Here is a 19,412-nt window from a genome sequence, read left to right on the forward strand (position 1 = left end):
TTACATTACTGATCCTGAGTTACATCCTGTATTATACTCCAGAGCTGCACTCACTATTCTGCTGGTGGAGTCACTGTGTACATACATTACATTACTGATCCTGAGTTACATCCTGTATTATACTCCAGAGCTGCACTCACTATTCTGCTGGTGGAGTCACTGTGTACATACATTACATTACTGATCCTGAGTTACATCCTGTATTATACCCCAGAGCTGCACTCACTATTCTGCTGGTGCAGTCACTGTGTACATACATTACATTACTGATTCTGAGTTACCTCCTGTATTATACTCCAGAGCTGCACTCACTATTCTGCTGGTGCAGTCACTGTGTACATACATTACATTACTGATCCTGAGTTACCTCCTGTATTATACTCCAGAGCTGCACTCACTATTCTGCTGGTGCAGTCACTGTGTACATACATTACATTACTGATCCTGAGTTACATCCTGTATTATACCCCAGAGCTGCACTCACTATTCTGCTGGTGCAGTCACTGTGCACAGACAGAGGACAAGTCATCTTTCCATGTACGTCGTTAATATCTGGATAGCTACATGGGTTGTAATGTGAAGCTGATGAAGCCTAAAGCAACTAATGAGAACCTCTGGTTAATGCGGTGCAGTTTGGAGCATGCATTCATGTTAACGACAAGTGTCCATCATCCTTACAGATCAAACAGAATGAAACCAAACATTCATCGTGCAGTAGATCCTGTATATACTTATATACGGTGTAAGTACAGCACCACTATGAGATCTGCAATATGGCATCATGTTAGGGTTAGTCGGTGATGGTAATGAATATGGGGGCATCTTCCTGGTTTCTCCCAATGTGTGTCTGCTCAGAAATGAATTACACAATGCAGGCACAGGAAAATGAGTGTTATACACAAGCGGAAATGCTGAGGAAACTGCCAACAGGAGGACTGCATGGATAGGGAAGCCTCCGCCAAGCCAAGCTGGAAGGAAGACCTGGAGATCTCATGGGTTTGGTTGGATTGCCAAATGATAGTGAGGAAGCTTTAAAAAATTGTTGGCTTTCGCCTACCGTACCAAGATCAGTCTTAAGATCTGTTGGCAGACTTAACTTTCTTGATCCTTTAACTGAAACAACAGAAAAAGGAGAAAGGTCATTATTAAATGCCAAAGCAAAGCGTAGAAGGACAAATAAAGAATGACGACACATGCAGGCAGGGGCGGCATGACACACAGAGGGGAAACAGAACCACGATGGCCTCCGATAGGCAGAAGACATTGGATGGTCACCCACCCAGTAGTTGGATTACAAGGTGAGTATGTTGAGTTTATGGTGAGGGGGGTCACTGCTCATTCCTTGGGTGGTACGGACCAGCACAGGGCTCCGCTCTCTGAGGATCTGGCCCAAGGTCAACAATGGCCATGTCATCTACAAGGCATGGGAGGTCCGGGAGTGAATGAGTTTCCCATGCTTGAAAGGAGGATAAGTAGGTTTGTGGGTGTGAACCAGGTCCAGGAGGCCCTCTTCAATGTTCTCATGGGCTATATAGTATTCCTATACAATATACAGACAACCCTTACCTTCTCCAATCTTGTTTCTCACTCTTTCACATGTTAATAAAACCCTGGACTGACTGTAATCCACCTGTCAATCACTGATTGGCCACACATGGACATATGTAGTATAGACACCTCCCGACAGAGTATCGCCCAATTTTTTTTCCCCCAAAGATGGTAATCTCAGAATTTGTCAAGCCAAAAAAAAAAAGATAAGAAAAGACAGATCTATACAAAGCATCCTACAGGTGTGAACACGCTTACAACAAAGACGCCATCACAATTTGCAGATAAGTGTGGACAACCACTGGGCACCTGTGGAAGAAGCTTGGAATCATCCTCCCTTTGTGATATTATGTTGGGCGGAGAAGCAGGACCAGGCCAGGATGAGCTATGGAGGGTGGGTGTCTGGTGGGAAGTGACTATGTAGGACCCCCAGGGAAAGGGTTTGATGAGCTATGGAGGGTGGATGTCTGGTGGGAAGTGACTATGTAGGACCCCCAGGGAAAGGGTTTGACGAGCTATGGAGGGTGGGTGTCTGGTGGGAAGTGACTATGTAGAACCCCCAGGGAAAGGGTTTGATGAGCTATGGAGGGTGGGCGTCTGGTGGGAAGTGACTCTGTAGGACCCCCAGGGAAAGGGTTTGATGAGCTATGGAGGGTGGGTGTCTGGTGGGAAGTGACTATGTAGAACCCCCAGGGAAAGGGTTTGATGAGCTATGGAGGGTGGGCGTCTGGTGGGAAGTGACTCTGTAGGACCCCCAGGGAAAGGGTTTGATGAGCTATGGAGGGTGGGTGTCTGGTGGGAAGTGACTATGTAGAACCCCCAGGGAAAGGGTTTGATGAGCTATGGAGGGTGGGCGTCTGGTGGGAAGTGACTCTGTAGGACCCCCAGGGAAAGGGTTTGATGAGCTATGGAGGGTGGGCGTCTGGTGGGAAGTGACTATGTAGAACCCCCAGGGAAAGGGTTTGATGAGCTATGGAGGGTGGGCGTCTGGTGGGAAGTGACTCTGTAGGACCCCCAGGGAAAGGGTTTGATGAGCTATGGAGGGTGGGTGTCTGGTGTGAAGTGACTATGTAGGACCCCCAGGGAAAGGGTTTGATGAGCTATGGAGGGTGGGTGTCTGGTGGGAAGTGACTATGTAGGACCCCTCTTCTTCACGTATCAGTCATGTTTTAGAGCAGAGAACATGTTCATTAGATACACATCACCTTCTCTGCCCACGCATTTTGGGTTGGGTGGTGAAGGTTCACGTTGAGTATTTCTAGCTGGGATTTGTGGGGATTTGGTTGGTTTCCTTTATCAGTCGGGGGGGGGGGGGGGGGGGTATAATGAGTGGAGGGTTCCTTCTCCTCCTGCAGTGTAGATAACGTGGCTCCAGGATAAGATAGGTCTTATCTGCCGGTAACACGGACTATCCGCTCCTCTGCATGCTCTGCTCCTCTCTCAGATTATCTACCTTAGCGGTTTGCCGACATTTCCTTTCATCTGTCATTTAGCATTTACCGCCCGACCTTCTGCGCCCGTTACATTTCCCGAGCCGTTCCACGCTGCCTCCCACATATCTGCTCCAGCCATCGCTCTCGTCAACCTTTTTTTACAGATATGATATAACTCTGCCTTCAATTAACCAGATACGTTTCTGGGGACTTCAGATTTTGGAAAGTAAATCAATCGGAGAAAATACATTTTAATTGCCCTAATGACGACTCCGGGATGGATGGAGCGCTCTTCATTAGTCGCAGTGCGCTGTGCTTGCATTAGTGACACCGGGAGCTCGTTAGCTGACCTACAAGTGGCCGAAACCATGAAAATGGAAACTAATGGTCAGCACTTGAGAGTCGGTGCCCGGTGAGATGGTCGGGGTAATAATATTAATTATGACTGAAAATTGCTCTTCCCATTAATGTGCTGCTGAAAGGCCAAACACTTCATCAGGGATGATTAACGATGTTCAGGCAGTGACCCCGGGCGGTGATATGGATGCTCCACAAGCGATGGCAGAACACCCCCATCATCTCGTCTGGTCCAGGGCTCTGTGATCCGGCACCCGGAGCCATCTCCACCTACCTGCGGGGTTTCCAGTGTTGTACAGAAGTTTCCCCATTCTGGCTCCGCAGACATGGCCCTGACTAATAACGCTGGATGGATGGATGCCGGTGACAGAAGCCTTGCTGCCTTCTGCTGTCCTACGCAGGTCTAATAATGTTACATGGCTCCATAGCGAAAAAACATGTCAACACTACAACCACCAGCATGCCTCGGCACCACCTCTCACTAAATGAAGCTCCAGAGGTTTCCAACTTTATTCCTGTGGTGTCCAATGGTTCAGACGGCCCATGAAGAAGGGAAGCATTAACAACCTTAGCTTGGGACCCCCTTTCTAAAAGCCCTATAGTAGTGACGCAGAAAACCAGGAAGCAATTTGCTCCGAGCACCACAATGAAATCCTTCAGAATGTTCTCCCATTTTGCTGCTGCAGATGTCTGCAAGTCTATTGTCTAGCCGAGGGATCTGCAAGTAAGGTGCAAACCTGTCCCGCTCCTCACCGTTCTCCCCTCCCTCCTTTGTGTGTTAGAAATAGCAGGAGGGGGCTGTAAACAGAGCTGCAGTGGAGAGAGGGGAGAGTATTTACAGTGTCAGGGAGTGCAGAGAAAACAGGCTGTAGATAGAGAAGAAAGCACATGGAGAGGAGATAAGTGCAGTATTAGAGCTGTTCTGATACATAAAAGCAAGTGAAGACAGCAACACCCTGGATATACACACAGCTCACATCCAGCCTTTATTACTGAGAGAGACATTCCCACAAAAAAAAGTCTTACACAGACTTCAATCAGGCTGTGAACGGCATATCAGGGGGTTTAAAACTGAATGAAGGAATGAAGATTGCAAACTGAAACTCAATCCAACTCTGTTAATTAAAGCTAATTAAAGCTGGTCAGTTTTACCATCAGATTCCTCAGTGATTTTCACGTACAGATAAATCAATAAATGACAAAGCTTCTCCTATTCATTACAGTGATAGTCACAGATAACACGAGTAAAGGGATCAAAAGGAATTTGATGGGGAAACACCTGACTAAGCATCTTACAAATCCGACCCCATAAAGATTTCGAGAAAAATTCCTCCAAGAAGGATGTGATTCTGGAGTACGGGACCAAAACATAACGATTTTATATTGACGCTCTGGCTGCTGTATACTAGATGCATTGGGATCTCTTTCCCTAAGCAGGATTCCCATTTACACCTACCCAGAGGGTGATGTTCAGTGTCGGGTGATCGGTCAATCTGCATAAAACACAGGCAGCACTTGGGCTGGGGAGCTGGACATTGTGTTTGGATCCCCTGAGAACGCTGCTCTGTGGCGAAACATGTCAGGATGACATTTATGTTGCAGCAATTGTTTAGTGCCATTTTGCAGTTTGATCCGGACCTCCGCTCCTATATAGTCATGTAGTCATGGAAATAATGATGCTATAGAAATACAATTACACAATAAACATATAATCATTTAATCAGGAATAAACACGCCGATAATTGTAATCTCACTTTATTCCTTTTAATCCATTCACCAATAATCTGTTAATATATATATTTATATAAAGAGAATTTTTAGTACCTGTTAGTGAAACGCCGGGTCTCTAGTGGGGCCTTATGGATCTATTATTATAGTTAATATATATTAGAATAATTTCCTTTCCTTATAGAATTTTCTCTTTTCAAATTACAACTGTTTCTTCCTCCACTTATGAGCTACTTCTCCTCCTCCTCCACCCTGCCTCCTGAAATCAGTATTCTCTCTGAAAAACTGCTCAAATCTGTAGTCAAAACAAGCCATCTCACTGAGGAATCAGATTATAGATGTCTATTGAAGTCCATGGAGAAGGGAGGGAGGAAATGAGTGACAGAGAGATGCTGAAAAATGGGGCTGATGCTTTTTAGTAAGTTATTTTTTAACTCACCCCATTGTTGAATTCACAGCTACACTGCTCAGTAATTATGTAAAATGTCCTACAAACTGCTGCTTCTTGTTGGTGGTTACCTCACCTCCAGTGCTGGAGTCACAGTTACACTGTTCATTACTGCTGTAAAATGTCCTACAAACTGCTGCTTCTTGTTGGTGGTTACCTCACCTCCAGTGCTGGAGTCACATATACACTGTTCATTACTGCTGTACAATGTCCTACAAACTGCTACTTCTTGTTGGTGGTTACCTCACCTCCAGTGCTGGAGTCACATATACACTGTTCATTACTGCTGTACAATGTCCTACAAACTGCTGCTTCTTGTAGGTGTTTAATTTACCCCAGTGCTGGATTCACAGCTACACTGCTCAGTAATTATGTACAATGTCCTACAAACCGCTGCTTCTTGTTGGTGGTTACCTCACCTCCAGTGCTGGAGTCACATATACACTGTTCATTACTGCTGTACAATGTCCTACAAACTGCTGCTTCTTGTTGGTGGTTACCTCACCTCCAGTGCTGGAGTCACATATACACTGTTCATTACTGCTGTACAATGTCCTACAAACCGCTGCTTCTTGTTGGTGGTTACCTCACCTCCAGTGCTGGATTCACAGTTACACTGTTCATTACTGCTGTACAATGTCCTACAAACTGCTACTTCTTGTAGGTGGTTACCTCACCTCCAGTGCTGGAGTCACATATACACTGTTCATTACTGCTGTACAATGTCCTACAAACCGCTGCTTCTTGTTGGTGGTTACCTCACCTCCAGTGCTGGAGTCACAGTTACACTGTTCATTACTGCTGTACAATGTCCTACAAACTGCTGCTTCTTGTTGGTGGTTACCTCACCTCCAGTGCTGGAGTCACAGTTACACTGTTCATTACTGCTGTACAATGTCCTACAAACCGCTGCTTCTTGTTGGTGGTTACCTCACCTCCAGTGCTGGAGTCACAGTTACACTGTTCATTACTGCTGTACAATGTCCTACAAACCGCTGCTTCTTTTTGGTGGTTACCTCACCTCCAGTGCTGGAGTCACATATACACTGTTCATTACTGCTGCACAATGTCCTACAAACTGCTACTTCTTGTAGGTGTTTAATTTACCCCAGTGCTGGAGTCACAGTTACACTGTTCATTACTGCTGTACAATGTCCTACAAACTGCTACTTCTTGTAGGTGTTTAATTTACCCCAGTGCTGGATTCACAGCTACACTGCTGAGTACTGTTGTATAATATCCTCCATGCTGCTGCTGCTTCTGATCAAGAACCACATATAGACAGGACAACAGCAATCCGCCATGTCCTTATGTACTGTGTATATATGCATCTAGTCTCCATTCAGTACTTAGTTACAAGTGAAAATTACAGACTGAGCTGGCAGAGGGGGAAAGAGGTGAAAATGGTGCACATAAGTTATATAATGGTGAGAAATATTCCTCATGTGCACACACGACAGCTTATTCTGAAAAGTCACCTAAAAGCACAAGTACGCTGTAAGGATAGCACATACGTTTGCTATAAAGCATTTGGTTGACTTTCAGGTTTGCCTAGCTCTCCAATTAGGTGTAGGGGGATAAGGAGTCATGAAGTCACTAAAACTTTTAAAAACCCTGATTACTTTGTAACCTTTGCTGGATACACAATATGGAGGCCAAATCATAGAAAAGGTGTGTAATTCAATGATAGAGAAGGCAGCATATCCACGTTTCCATTCAGACCTAGCATTTACCAGTGTGACTAATACATGATCAAAATGGGAGAGTAGGAAAGTGAGGAAACCGCAAATATGCAACTAAAGGTGATCGCCCGTCCCGGTATCTGCACGTAGACAGATATTAGATGCTAGGACACCCTCATATAGTATATATGCCTCTCTCTAACTCTTATAATACCACGGAGACTCCTATAACGCTCTGTAGAGACTATCTGCCTCCGCTGGTAGACCTCCAGTTCACATCTGTGCCGGTCACGGATCTCTGAGGAATACGCCGCCGTGTAGGACTCAGAAGCTCAGTAATTACTGCTCACACCCACGCGTCTACCTCCTATTGATCTGTCTGTCTGACCCTCTCTGTACTGTGAACAAGGACTGAAGAGTCCTGGACCTGCAGATGTCATATCGCAGCTCGACAGGCAGGACGGTGAAGTCCCAAGTGTCCTGCGCTGCTCAGTACAGAGGCCGCCACCTGCAATTCATGTCTCCTTATGTCAAAGACCAGCGGCATCACTTCATGTTCTCAGTGATCCTCCCTGACAAGCACTTTCCACTATTCCCAAAGCCTTATCATAGACTGACGACGGCACCACCGGGAGTGGTGGTAAATACAGTGGATATAAAAAGTCTACACACCCCTAATGAAACCACGGGTGTTTGGCATGTAAATAAATCCTACCAGGAAGAACCATTTCAGAACATTTTTCCTCCTTTAGCGTCGCACATAATCTCTGTAAAACCATTTTAGGGGGAAAATAAAAATAACAAACTATACTAATATTGTTGCATAAGTGTGAACAGCCTCTTATAATAGGGAAAGTTCACAGCCAATCACCTTTTCCTACATGTTACATCGATTCTGATAAACCACAGAGAAAGTGTCACTGCTCTAGGAGGATTTTCCAGACATTTTCGGGTCTGTAAACAGCTGACAACACAGCAAAGGATCTCATTGTGAAAAGTTATCAGTCAGGAGAAGGTACAAAACATTTCCCAGACATTAGGCACTGTGAAGGTGTCATCAAGAAGTGGCTTATATTTGGCACAATTGACATTAGCTAGAACTGGACGTCCCTAAAATATTGATGAAAAGACAAGAAGAAAATTGGTTTAAGAGGCTGCAAAAAGGGCGACAACAACATTAAAGGAGCTTCAGGAAATCCTGGCCAGTCCTGGTTGTGTCCTGCATGTGACCACAATCTTCCGTATTCTTCATATGTCTGGCCTGTTAGGTTGGGTGGCAAGACAAAAGATCACCATACCCACAATGAGGCATAGTGGGGGCAGCATTGTGCTCTGGGGCTGTTTTTGTCAGCTGGAACTGGAGCTTTAATCAAGGTAGAGGGAATTATGAACAGATTTATCAACTAATTTTACATCAAAACCTTCAGCTGTAGATGAATATCACCTTTCAGTGACAATGACCCTAAGCGACCTCCAAATCAGCAAAAGAACGACTTCATCAGAAGAAGATGAAAGTTCTGGAATGGCCCAGCCCGACCCCAGACCTGAATCCATATTGAGTGCCTGTCATCATGGAGTTCTCATGGAATACAGCCTGTGGCCGGGCTTCAAAGAACATCTTGATTTTTGCTTTATACAGCAATACTGTAGTACTGCTGTATATACAACCATAGATCACATGACAACAGGCTCAAGTCCCTTAAGGGCACTAACAAATACAGTAGAAAAAAGTTTTAAAAAGTTGAAAAAAAAACTAAAAGTTTAAATCACTCCCTTTTCTCAAACATTAAAAAAAAGTTACAAAGATAAAAATTTATTAAAAAGAAATTAATAAAATAAAAAATATACACAGGTGTGGTATCACCATGTTCATAAAAGTACAATCTATAAAAAATATTAAATTACTTAACCTATTTGGTAAAAAACGTAAACTGAAAAAAATCTAAATTTGGTCACTACACTGCTCTGAGAAGTGATCAAAGTGTCATATCTATCCCAAAATGGTATCTATAAAAACACTGTCTAGCCCTGCAAAAAATAAGTCATCACACAGGTCCATAGACCGAAAAATTAAAACTTTATGAAAAATCTTAGATTTTTTTCCACCACAGAAATAATAAAAAAAATGGAAATGTTTGGTATCATCGCAATAGTACTGACAAAGAAAATCGTGATGCCTGGTCATTTTGACCACACAATATATGCCGTGAAAACAATTCCCAAAAAACATGACAGAATTGAGTTTTTTCCGCAATTTCACCACATTTGTATTTTTTCTCTAGTACAGTGTGTGGTAAAATAAATTGTGTCATTCAAAGTACAACTCATCCAGCAATAAACGAGCCCTCGTATGTCTATGTGGTGTGGTAGGTCGACTCACTTGGCCGCTTCTGGATGTAGACTCAGGAACCGGGTTTCCTCTGCAGGCTTTATTATATAGCATAAAGCCCTGCAACTCCAGCAAAAATAAACACGGCCTTACTGGCAAAACAACAAAACAATGATAGCACAGTCCTATGTGCGTGTGCGGTTCGCCCACACAGGTTATGTCCAGCCTTCAGTTCTTGCCTGAGCTGTGACTGTCCAGTCTGGAGACCTTGCCTCTCCAAACACAATACAGAGAAAAAAAAAAAAAACAGGACTGAACATTTAAAGCTTGCTCAGCCACACCCTGAGGGGAGGTATGGGGAATGACTTCCCTCCCATCTCTATGTCATTCCCATAAAACCACACCCTTTAAAAGAGTTAACCCCCAGCATATAACATGCTGGCCGAAATTCAGTAGGTCTTAGTCCACACAGGAAAGCATCCTGAGTGACACATACCTCCCCTCGCATATAATACCTGTGACTCTCACAGTGGACAGAAATAAAAAAAAGTTATGACTCTGGGAAAAAGGGGAGGACAAACTGGAAACACAAAATGGAAACTGTCCATATCGGAAAAGGAGTTAACAGGGGTGTGTAGACTTATCTCCCATGATATGTGCACCAGGGGTCTCAAACACACGGCCTGCATGCATCAGAGATCCTGAGACGATTGTGACCTGGTCCAGGGAGAAAGAGGCCCGTGCTGTTTTCAGATGAATGTGAGGTCAGACATACATTCAGTTGAAATGTACTGTGGTGCAGAGAGCCACTGGCTCCATGCACCGCACTATGCCAGCCACCGAGCTACCAGCAGCTGACGTCAGCGTGCCCATCTTGACACCACTGCCATGCACCGCCCCGGCTGTGGAGGAGGAAGAGGACGCTGTTCGCCATGGGAATGAAGACAGTTGAGAAGAATCGTTCTTTGTTGTTAATGTGTATATGAAGAAAAGCAGGAAGGGTGACATTATTACAGGATGGGGGCCAGAAATACTATATGGGGTCAATTGTAAGACAATATTACTGTAAAAAAAAGGAAAAACAATTGTAAAAATTCAAAATAAAAATTCAAAATAAAGTATAAAAAAATAATGGAATAAAATGCTGTTTTATGTAAAAACGAAAGTAAATAAAAAAGGACAGGTGCTTGTTATCGCTGCATCCGTTAAGACCCAAGCTATAAAACTGTACCAGAATCCATATGAAGAACGCTAATAAAAAAATATTAAAAATATTTCAAAATGTTGAAAAAAAAAAGCTAAAAAAAAGTCATATAGAAAAAAAATGCCTAGCTTAGAGAAAATGATAGCCCTTAACCATTTCAAAAGTAATATAGCCAAAAAGGGTATTCAAAATATAACTTTTACTAATTTATTTAAAATTTATTCCAAACAAATAAGTGCATAATAAAATCATGACAAATAGCAGCATAAACTGCTAGGTAAATAAATCACTGCAGATCAACACCTAACAGGATTCGATATTTGCCTTCGGGTGGTCTAAATGACCTCTGTTTCTTGAAGGGTCCTGCAAACATTGAAACATACCATATATACTCGAGTATAAGCCGAGTTTTTCAGCACATTTTTTGTGATCAAAAAGCCCCCCTCGGCTTATGATCGGGTATATACTCAAGTATATAGAAATTCCGGTGGTGGATAGTGGTGGGGGGTGTTGCGGCGGCGGAGGAGCATACACAGGCAGTAGCCACTGCTGCAGCTACCACGTGTGCCCGCTGCTAAAGAGAAATAAATATTCATTCTTCTCCACGCCCATTTATTCTCTTTAGTAGCAGGCACAGAGGAGAGCTGATCCGCAGCTCCTGCTGACAGTGCCCGCTACTAAAGAGAATGCATATTCACTCTTCTCCACGCACATAGTCCCGGCGTGGAGAGGAGTGAATATGCTGGCAGCTCACATCAGTGTCTGAGGGCGCATGGCAGTGACGTCATGCGCTGCTCGGATGCTGACATGAGCTGCAGCAGAACAGGACGCAGCGCTGGAGCAGAGGTGAGGAAGGAAGGTGAGTATAAATGTTTATTTTTTATGTGTGCAGTGCAGTGATGGGGCCATACATACCAAGATTATGGGATGAGGAGGCCATGCATACCAGGATTGGGGATGAGGGGAGCCATACATACCAGGATTGGGGGATGAGGAGGCCATGCATACCAGGATTGGGGATGAGGGGTGCCATACATACCAGGATTGGGGATGAGGGGGCCATGCATACCAGGACTGGGGATGAGAGTGCCATACATACCAGGATTGGGGATGAGGGGGCCATGCATACCAGGTTGGGGATGAGAAGGCCATGCATACCAGGATTGGGGATGAAGGGTGCCATACATACCAGGATTGGGGATAAGGGGTGCCATACATACCAGGAATGGGGATGGGGGGGCCATGCATACCAGGATTGAAGATGTGGGGGCCATGCATACAAGGATTGGGGATGAGGGGGCCATGCATACCATGATTGGGGATGAGGGGGCCATATATACCAGGATTGGGGGATGAGGAGGCCATGCATACCAGGATTGGGGATGAGGGGGCCATGCATACCAGGATTGGGGATGAGGGTACCATACATACCAGGATAGGGGGATGAGGAGGCCATGCATACCAGGATTGGGGATGAGGGGTGCCATGCATACCAGGATTGGAGATGAGGTAGCCATGCATACCAAGATTGGAGATGAGGTAGCCATGCATACCAAGATTGGAGATGAGGTAGCCATGTATACAAGGATTGGGGATGAGGAGGCCATAAATACCAGGATTAGGGATGAGGGGGCCATGCATACCAGGATTTGGTCTGAAGGGGCCATGCATACCAGGATTGGGGATGAGGGGGCTATGCATACCAGGATTGGGGATGAGGGGGCCATGAATACCAGGATTGGGGATGAGGGAGCCATGTGTACCAGGATTGGGGATGAGGGGTGCCATACATACCGGGATTGGGGATGAGGGGGCCATGCATACCAGGATTGGGGATGATGGGTGCCATACATACCAGGAAAGGGGATGAGGGGGCCATGCATACCAGGATTGAAGATGAGGAGGCCATGCATACCATGATTGGGGATGAGGGGGCTATGCATACCAGGATTGGGGATGAGGGGGCCACGAATACCAGGATTGGGGATGTGGGAGCCATGTGTACCAGGATTGGAGATGAAGGGGCCATACATACCAGGATTGGGGATGAGGAGGCCATGCATACCAGGATTGGGGATGAGGGGTGCCACACATACCAGGATAGGGGATAAGGGCTGCCATGCATACCAGGATTGGGGATGAGGGGTGCCATACATACCAGGATTGGGGATGAGGGGTGCCATGCATACCAGGATTGGGGATGAGGGGTGCCATGCATACCAGGATTTGGGATGAGGGAGCAATGCGTACCAAATCAAATCACACTCACACTAGTAAATCATATCTCCATAATATAATCAAATATCCATTGTAATGGTTTTGTGACCAAACACAGATATGGTTTAATTGACAGAGACCTTAAGGAGGATAGGAAGATGTCAATAGTAAATGAGAGGACCGTTCTCACCCATTTAGCAGGAAAAGAACATGCGCCCATTCATCAGGTATCCTGCACGGATGTACGTCCCTTCCACCATGTCTCCACCTTGCCTCTCGCATGTTCAAATCCTGCTATTTGTGGATATTTGTTTATATTATGTAAATATTATTTACTATAGTTCCTTATTCTATACTAATCAACGCGACCAGAGGCGGACATACCGCCAATGCAGCTGCACCAGGGCCTGAGGCTTTGGGGGGCCCATGGCCAGATTGCCCCCATTAATGCGGCGGGCAAAGAGTGATCCCTGCAGCTCCGCTGCCTACAGGAGAAAATGACAGCGGAGCTGCAGGAATCCGTCCTCTGCTTCCAGCCCGACGCTTTCTCAGTGATACAGGCGTGTGCGGCTTGATGACTTCAGCACACCAAGAACTTGTGTCACTGAGAAAGTTGCCAGCGAAGAAGAAAGACAATGATGGGATGTGGAAGAAAGGACAGTGATGGCATGTGGAGGAGAGGACAATGATGGGATGTGTGGGAGAGGGCAATGATGGGATGTGGAGGAGAGGACAATGATGGGATGTAGAGGAGAGGACAATGATGGGATGTAGAGGAGAGGACAATTATGGGATGTAGAGGAGAGGACAATGATGGGATGCAGAGGAGAGGACAATGGTGGGATGCAGAGGAGAGGACAATGATGGGTTGTGTGGGAGAGGGCAATAATGGGATGTGGAGAGGGCAATGATGGGGTGTGTGGGAGAGGACAATGATGGGATGTGGAGAGGGCAATGATGGGATGTGGAGAGGGCAATGGTGGGGTGTGCGGGAGAGGGCAATGATGGGATGTGGAGAGGGCAATGATGGGATGTGGAGAGGGCAATGATGGGGTGTGCGGGAGAGGGCAATGATGGGATGTGTGGGAGTTGGCAATGATGGGATGTGTGGGAGAGGACAATGATGGGATGTGGAGGAGAGGACAACGTTGGGACGTGGAGGAGAGAACAATGATGGGATGTGGGGGAGAGGGCAATGATGGGATGTATGGAAGAGGGCAATGATGGGGTGTGTGGGAGAGGGCAATGATGGGATGTGTGGGAGAGGACAATGATGAGATGTGTGGGAGAGGACAATGATTGGAGTGGGGAGAGGACAATAATGGGATGTGTGGGAGAGGACAATGATGAGATGTGGGGGAGAGGACAATGATGAGATGTGTGGGAGAGGGTAATGATGGGATGTGTGAGAGAGGGCAATGATGGGGTGTGGAGGAGAGGACAATGATGGGATGTGGAGGAGAGGACATTATTGGAATGTGGAGGAGAGGACAGTGATGGGATGTGTGGAAGAAAGGGCAATGATGTGATGTGGAGGAGAGGACAATGATGGGATGTGGAAGAGAGGACAATGATGGGATGTGGAGAGGGCAATGATATGTGGAGGAGAGGACAATGATGGGATGTGGAGGAGAGGACAGTGATGGGGTGTGGAGGAGAGGACAATGATTTGATGTGTAGGAGAGGGCAATGATGGGATGTGTGGGAGAGGGCAGTGATGGGATGTGGGGGAGAGGGCAATGATGGGATGTGGGGGAGATGGCAATAATGATGTGGGGGAGAGGGCAATGATGGGATGTGTGGGAGAGGGCAATAGTGGGATGTGGAGGAGAGGACATTGATGGGATGTGGAGGAGAGGACAATGATGGGATGTGGAGGACAGGACAATGGTGGGATGTGGAGAAAACATTGATGGGATGTGGCGGAGAGGGCAATGGTGGGATGTGGAGGAGAGGGCAATGGTGGGATGTGGTGGAGAGTACAATGATGGGATGTGGAGGAGAGGACAATGATGGCATGTGGAGGAGAGGACAATGATGGGATGTGGAAAGGGTAATAATGGGATGTGTGGGAGAGGACAATCATGGGATGTGGAAAGGGCAATTATGGGATGTGGAGGAGAGGACAATGATTGGGTGTGGATAGGGCAATGATGGGATGTGTGGGAGAGGACAATCATGGGATGTGACGGTGAGTACAATGAAGGGATGTGCAGGAGAGGGCAATGATGGGATGTGTGGGAGAGGGCAATGATGGGATGTGTGGGAGAGGGCAATGATGGGATGTGGGGGAGAGGGCAATGATGGGATGTGGGGGAGAGGGCAATGATGGGATGTGTGGGAGAGGGCAATGATGGGATGTTGGGGAGAGGGCAATGATGGGATGTGGAAGAAAGGGCAATGATGGGATGGGGAAGAAAGGGCAATGATGGGATGTGGAGGAGAGGGCAATGATGGGATGTGGAGGAGAGGACAATGATGGGATGTGGAGGAGAGGGCAATGATGGGATATGGGGGAGAGGACAATGATGGGATGTGCGGGAGAGGGCAATGATGGGATGTGTGGGAGAGGGCAATGATGGGATGTAGGGGAGAGGACAATGGTGGGATGTGGAGGAGAGGACAATGATGGGATGTGCGGGAGAGGACAATGATGGGATGTGGAGAGGGCAATGATGGGATGTGCGGGAGAGGGCAATGATGGGATGTGCGGGAGAGGGCAATGATGACATGTGGAGAGGGCAATGATGGGATGTGCGGGAGAGGGCAATGATGGGATGTGCGGGAGAGGGCAATGATGGGATGTGGAGAAGAGGAAAATGATGTGATGTGGAGGAGAGGAAAATGATGCAATGTGGTTGAGAGGGCAATGGTGGGATGTGGAGGAGAGGACAATGATGGGATCTGAAGGAGAGGGCAATGATGGGATCTGTGGGAGAAGGCAATGATGGGATGTGGGGGAGAGGGCAATGATGGGATGTGGGGGAGAGGACAATGGTGGGATGTGGAGGAGAGCACATTGATGGGATGTGGAGGAGAGGACAATGATGGGATGTGCGGGAGAGGGCAATGATGGCATGTGGAGAGGCCAATGATGGGATGTGCGGGAGAGGGCAATGATGGCATGTGGAGAGGGCAATGATGGGATGTGCGGGGCACCAGAGAAGAAGCTAGCCAAATGCTAGTGCTCCAAGCCAACACAGAGGTACATAGAACTATCACCGGCGCCTCTCTGGAGAAACTGAGAGTTTTTAACTACCAAGCAAGGGTGTGTCAATCAACAGCAGAAAGTGGAGGTAACTGCTGGGTCATAAAGGAAGAAGGATATAACAATACTAAAGAGTTGAGATGATCAAGAAGGCGTTTGCAATGCCAAATGCAGTGACCTTCTGCAGCCGGCTCCAGAGCGATTGTCTGTCACACCTGACACACTCGTTACAGATGTGGGGGAGAGGGAAATGATGGGATGTGGAGGAGAGGACAATGATGCGATGTGGGGAAAAGGGCAATGATGGGATGTGGGGGAAAGGGCAATGATGGGATGTGGGGGAAAGGGCAATGATGGGATGTGGGGGAAAGGGCAATGATGGGATGTGGGGGAAAGGGCAATTATGGGATGTATGGGAAAGGGAGAGGGCAATGATGGGATGTGGGGGAGAGGGCAATGATGGGATGTGGGGGAGAGGGCAATGATGGGATGTGGGGGAGAGGACAATGGTGGGATGTGGAGGAGAGCACATTGATGGGATGTGGAGGAGAGGACAATGATGGGATGTGCGGGAGAGGGCAATGATGGCATGTGGAGAGGCCAATGATGGGATGTGCGGGAGAGGGCAATGATGGCATGTGGAGAGGGCAATGATGGGATGTGCGGGAGAGGGCAATGATGGGATGTGCGGGAGAGGGCAATGATGGGATGTGGAGAAGAGGAAAATTATGTGATGTGGAGGAGAGGAAAATGATGCAATGTGGTTGAGAGGGCAATGGTGGGATGTGGAGGAGAGGACAATGATGGGATCTGAAGGAGAGGGCAATAATGGGATCTGTGGGAGAAGGCAATGATGGGATGTGTGGGAGAGGGCAATGATGTAATGTGTGGGAGAAGACAATGATGGGATGTGGGGAAGAGGACAATGATGGGATGTGGAGGAAAAGACAATGATGGGATGTGGAGGAGAGGGCAATGATGGGATGTGGAGAAGAGGGCAATGATGGGATGTTGTCACGCAAGGTGAAGGAAAAACTAAGTGCAACATGAAGGGAAGAGGGAAAGGAAGTCCAAACACTAGGGAAAAGGGGAGTGGAGACCCCTAGGCAGATCTAATATCACCCTGCCTACCCTACCATCCCTATATAGGTTCCACACTTATCTCCAAGAAGGAACCTAAGCCCTGAATGTCCCTAGAGCTCGGCCCTAGATAGGGAGAGGACAGGGTGAGCCCTAGTCAAGCCCCATTACAACCTAAAGACAACAAGGTAGACAAACAAAGGGGATACACTTAGCTTGAGCAGACACCAGAGAGATAACACCAACTGTCCTCCAAGGGCACCAGAGAAGAAGCTAGCCAAATGCTAGTGCTCCAAGCCAACACAGAGGTACATAGAACTATCACCGGCGCCTCTCTGGAGAAACTGAGAGTTTTTAACTACCAAGCAAGGGTGTGTCAATCAACAGCAGAAAGTGGAGGTAACTGCTGGGTCATAAAGGAAGAAGGATATAACAATACTAAAGAGTTGAGATGATCAAGAAGGCGTTTGCAATGCCAAATGCAGTGACCTTCTGCAGCCGGCTCCAGAGCGACTGTCTGTCACACCTGACACACCCGTTACAGATGTGGGGGAGAGGGAAATGATGGGATGTGGAGGAGAGGACAATGATGCGATGTGTGGGAAAGGGCAATGATGGGATCTGGGGGAAAGGGCAATGATGAGATGTGGGGGAAAGGGCAATTATGGGATGTATGGGAAAGGACAATGATGGGATGTGGGGGAGAGGGCAATGATGGGATGTGGAGGAGAGTGGGAGAGGAGGGGGTAAGGTGCATAGGACACTTTGTAATAAATTGTAAGGTGGGAGAAGACGCTGTCAGGGACTTATAATGGATGTTAAGTACCTGATAATGCCTTCTCCCACCCCCAAATTTCTATAAAGGACTTTTAATGAATGGGGGGTACAGGACAGGGACTAAGGCTATACGCACACATTCAGCATTTGCAGCAGAAAATGCGGCTGCATGTCCTAATGTGTTTGCAGGAAGAAAGCTGTGTAAAATATTTTTTTCCCACGTTTTTCACATGTGTTTGTTGCGTATTTTTTCCCACTCATTAGTATGGGTGAAACGTGCTGCAATAATTGACATTATGCAGATTTGAATCTGCTGTAAATCTGCCAGCAAAAAAATAAGCAATGTGTGCATGAGACTTAAGGGATCTCATTCACTTTGCTTGAACTGTAAAGCCTTGTATATTTTCTGTGTGAACACAGCCTTACAGTCAATTGGGGAGCGTCACAGAGACTGAATAATTTATTTTATTGGGTGGCGGAGATTATAGTTAAACGGGGGCACAGTGCTGCTTATCACTTTATATTTTGATTGGTGCGTGGCTACTAGTATATTAATGGTGGGGTACATATCTGTATTCAGGGGTGCAGTGTGGTGGAGACACATGTATCTATACAATGTATGTTATTTTCAGGGCTGCGGTGATCATCGTGACGAGTCGTGGCTGGGAGATGTCGACATGAAGGTCTGACCAGATGGAGAAGAAGCAGCAGAAACCGGCTCTGATCAGATGAGATGTCAGCGGTAAGTGCCTGGATGTAGATATTATTCTGTATCTGCGCTGTGTGACTTGGAGTGATAATGTTATCTGTAAAATCCCTTAGGCCACATTCTCACATTCCTGTGAAATGTCCGTGTGCTGCCAGATTTTTTTCATTAGACCGCACAAGGATGTGTAGAGTTATATAGATCCATTCACACATCTGTGAAAATCAAGGATCTGAGAATGTTTTATTCTGATTCAATTTTGAGGATTAGAATAGGACATGCTCAATGCGTCTGTAAAAGCGGGCAGCACACCGACACTGCACACAGATGCAGGAATGTAGCCGTATTATGTATAGCACAGTCCCTTAGTATATAGTGTACTCACTTATTATGTATAGCACAGTCCCTTAGTATATAGTGTGCTCACTTATTATGTATAGCACAGTCCCTTAGTATATAGTGTACTCACTTATTATGTATAGCACAGTCCCTTAGTATACAGTGTACTCACTTATTATGTATAGCACAGTCCCTTAGTATACAGTGTACTCACTTATTATGTATAGCACAGTCCCTTAGTATATAGTGTACTCACTTATTATGTATAGCACAGTCCCTTAGTATATAGTGTACTCACTTATGTATAGCACAGTCCCTTAGTATATAGTGCACTCACTTATTATGTATAGCACAGT

General features: G+C 46.4%; 1 protein-coding gene across 9 annotated transcripts in view; it reads right to left on the reverse strand.

Moving 5' to 3' along the window:
• STXBP5L (syntaxin binding protein 5L) overlaps positions 1-19,412 on the reverse strand; it is a 604,719-nt gene that overhangs the window by 43,656 nt on the left and 541,651 nt on the right. For 5 of the 9 annotated variants that reach the window (XM_073668709.1, XM_073668704.1, XM_073668705.1 and 2 more), the window contains one exon: positions 1,063-1,113. The exons of the other annotated variants lie outside the window; for them this stretch is intronic. In XM_073668709.1, coding sequence (XP_073524810.1) covers positions 1,063-1,113 — 51 coding nt within the window. The remainder of the gene's footprint in view (positions 1-1,062; positions 1,114-19,412) is intronic. 9 annotated transcript variants of the gene reach the window in all.

The sequence above is a fragment of the Phyllobates terribilis genome, unplaced genomic scaffold (assembly GCF_046119375.1).
Source record: "Phyllobates terribilis strain yellow unplaced genomic scaffold, ASM4611937v1 Scaffold_2__4_contigs__length_985480577, whole genome shotgun sequence".
Taxonomy (NCBI): Eukaryota; Metazoa; Chordata; class Amphibia; order Anura; family Dendrobatidae; genus Phyllobates; species Phyllobates terribilis.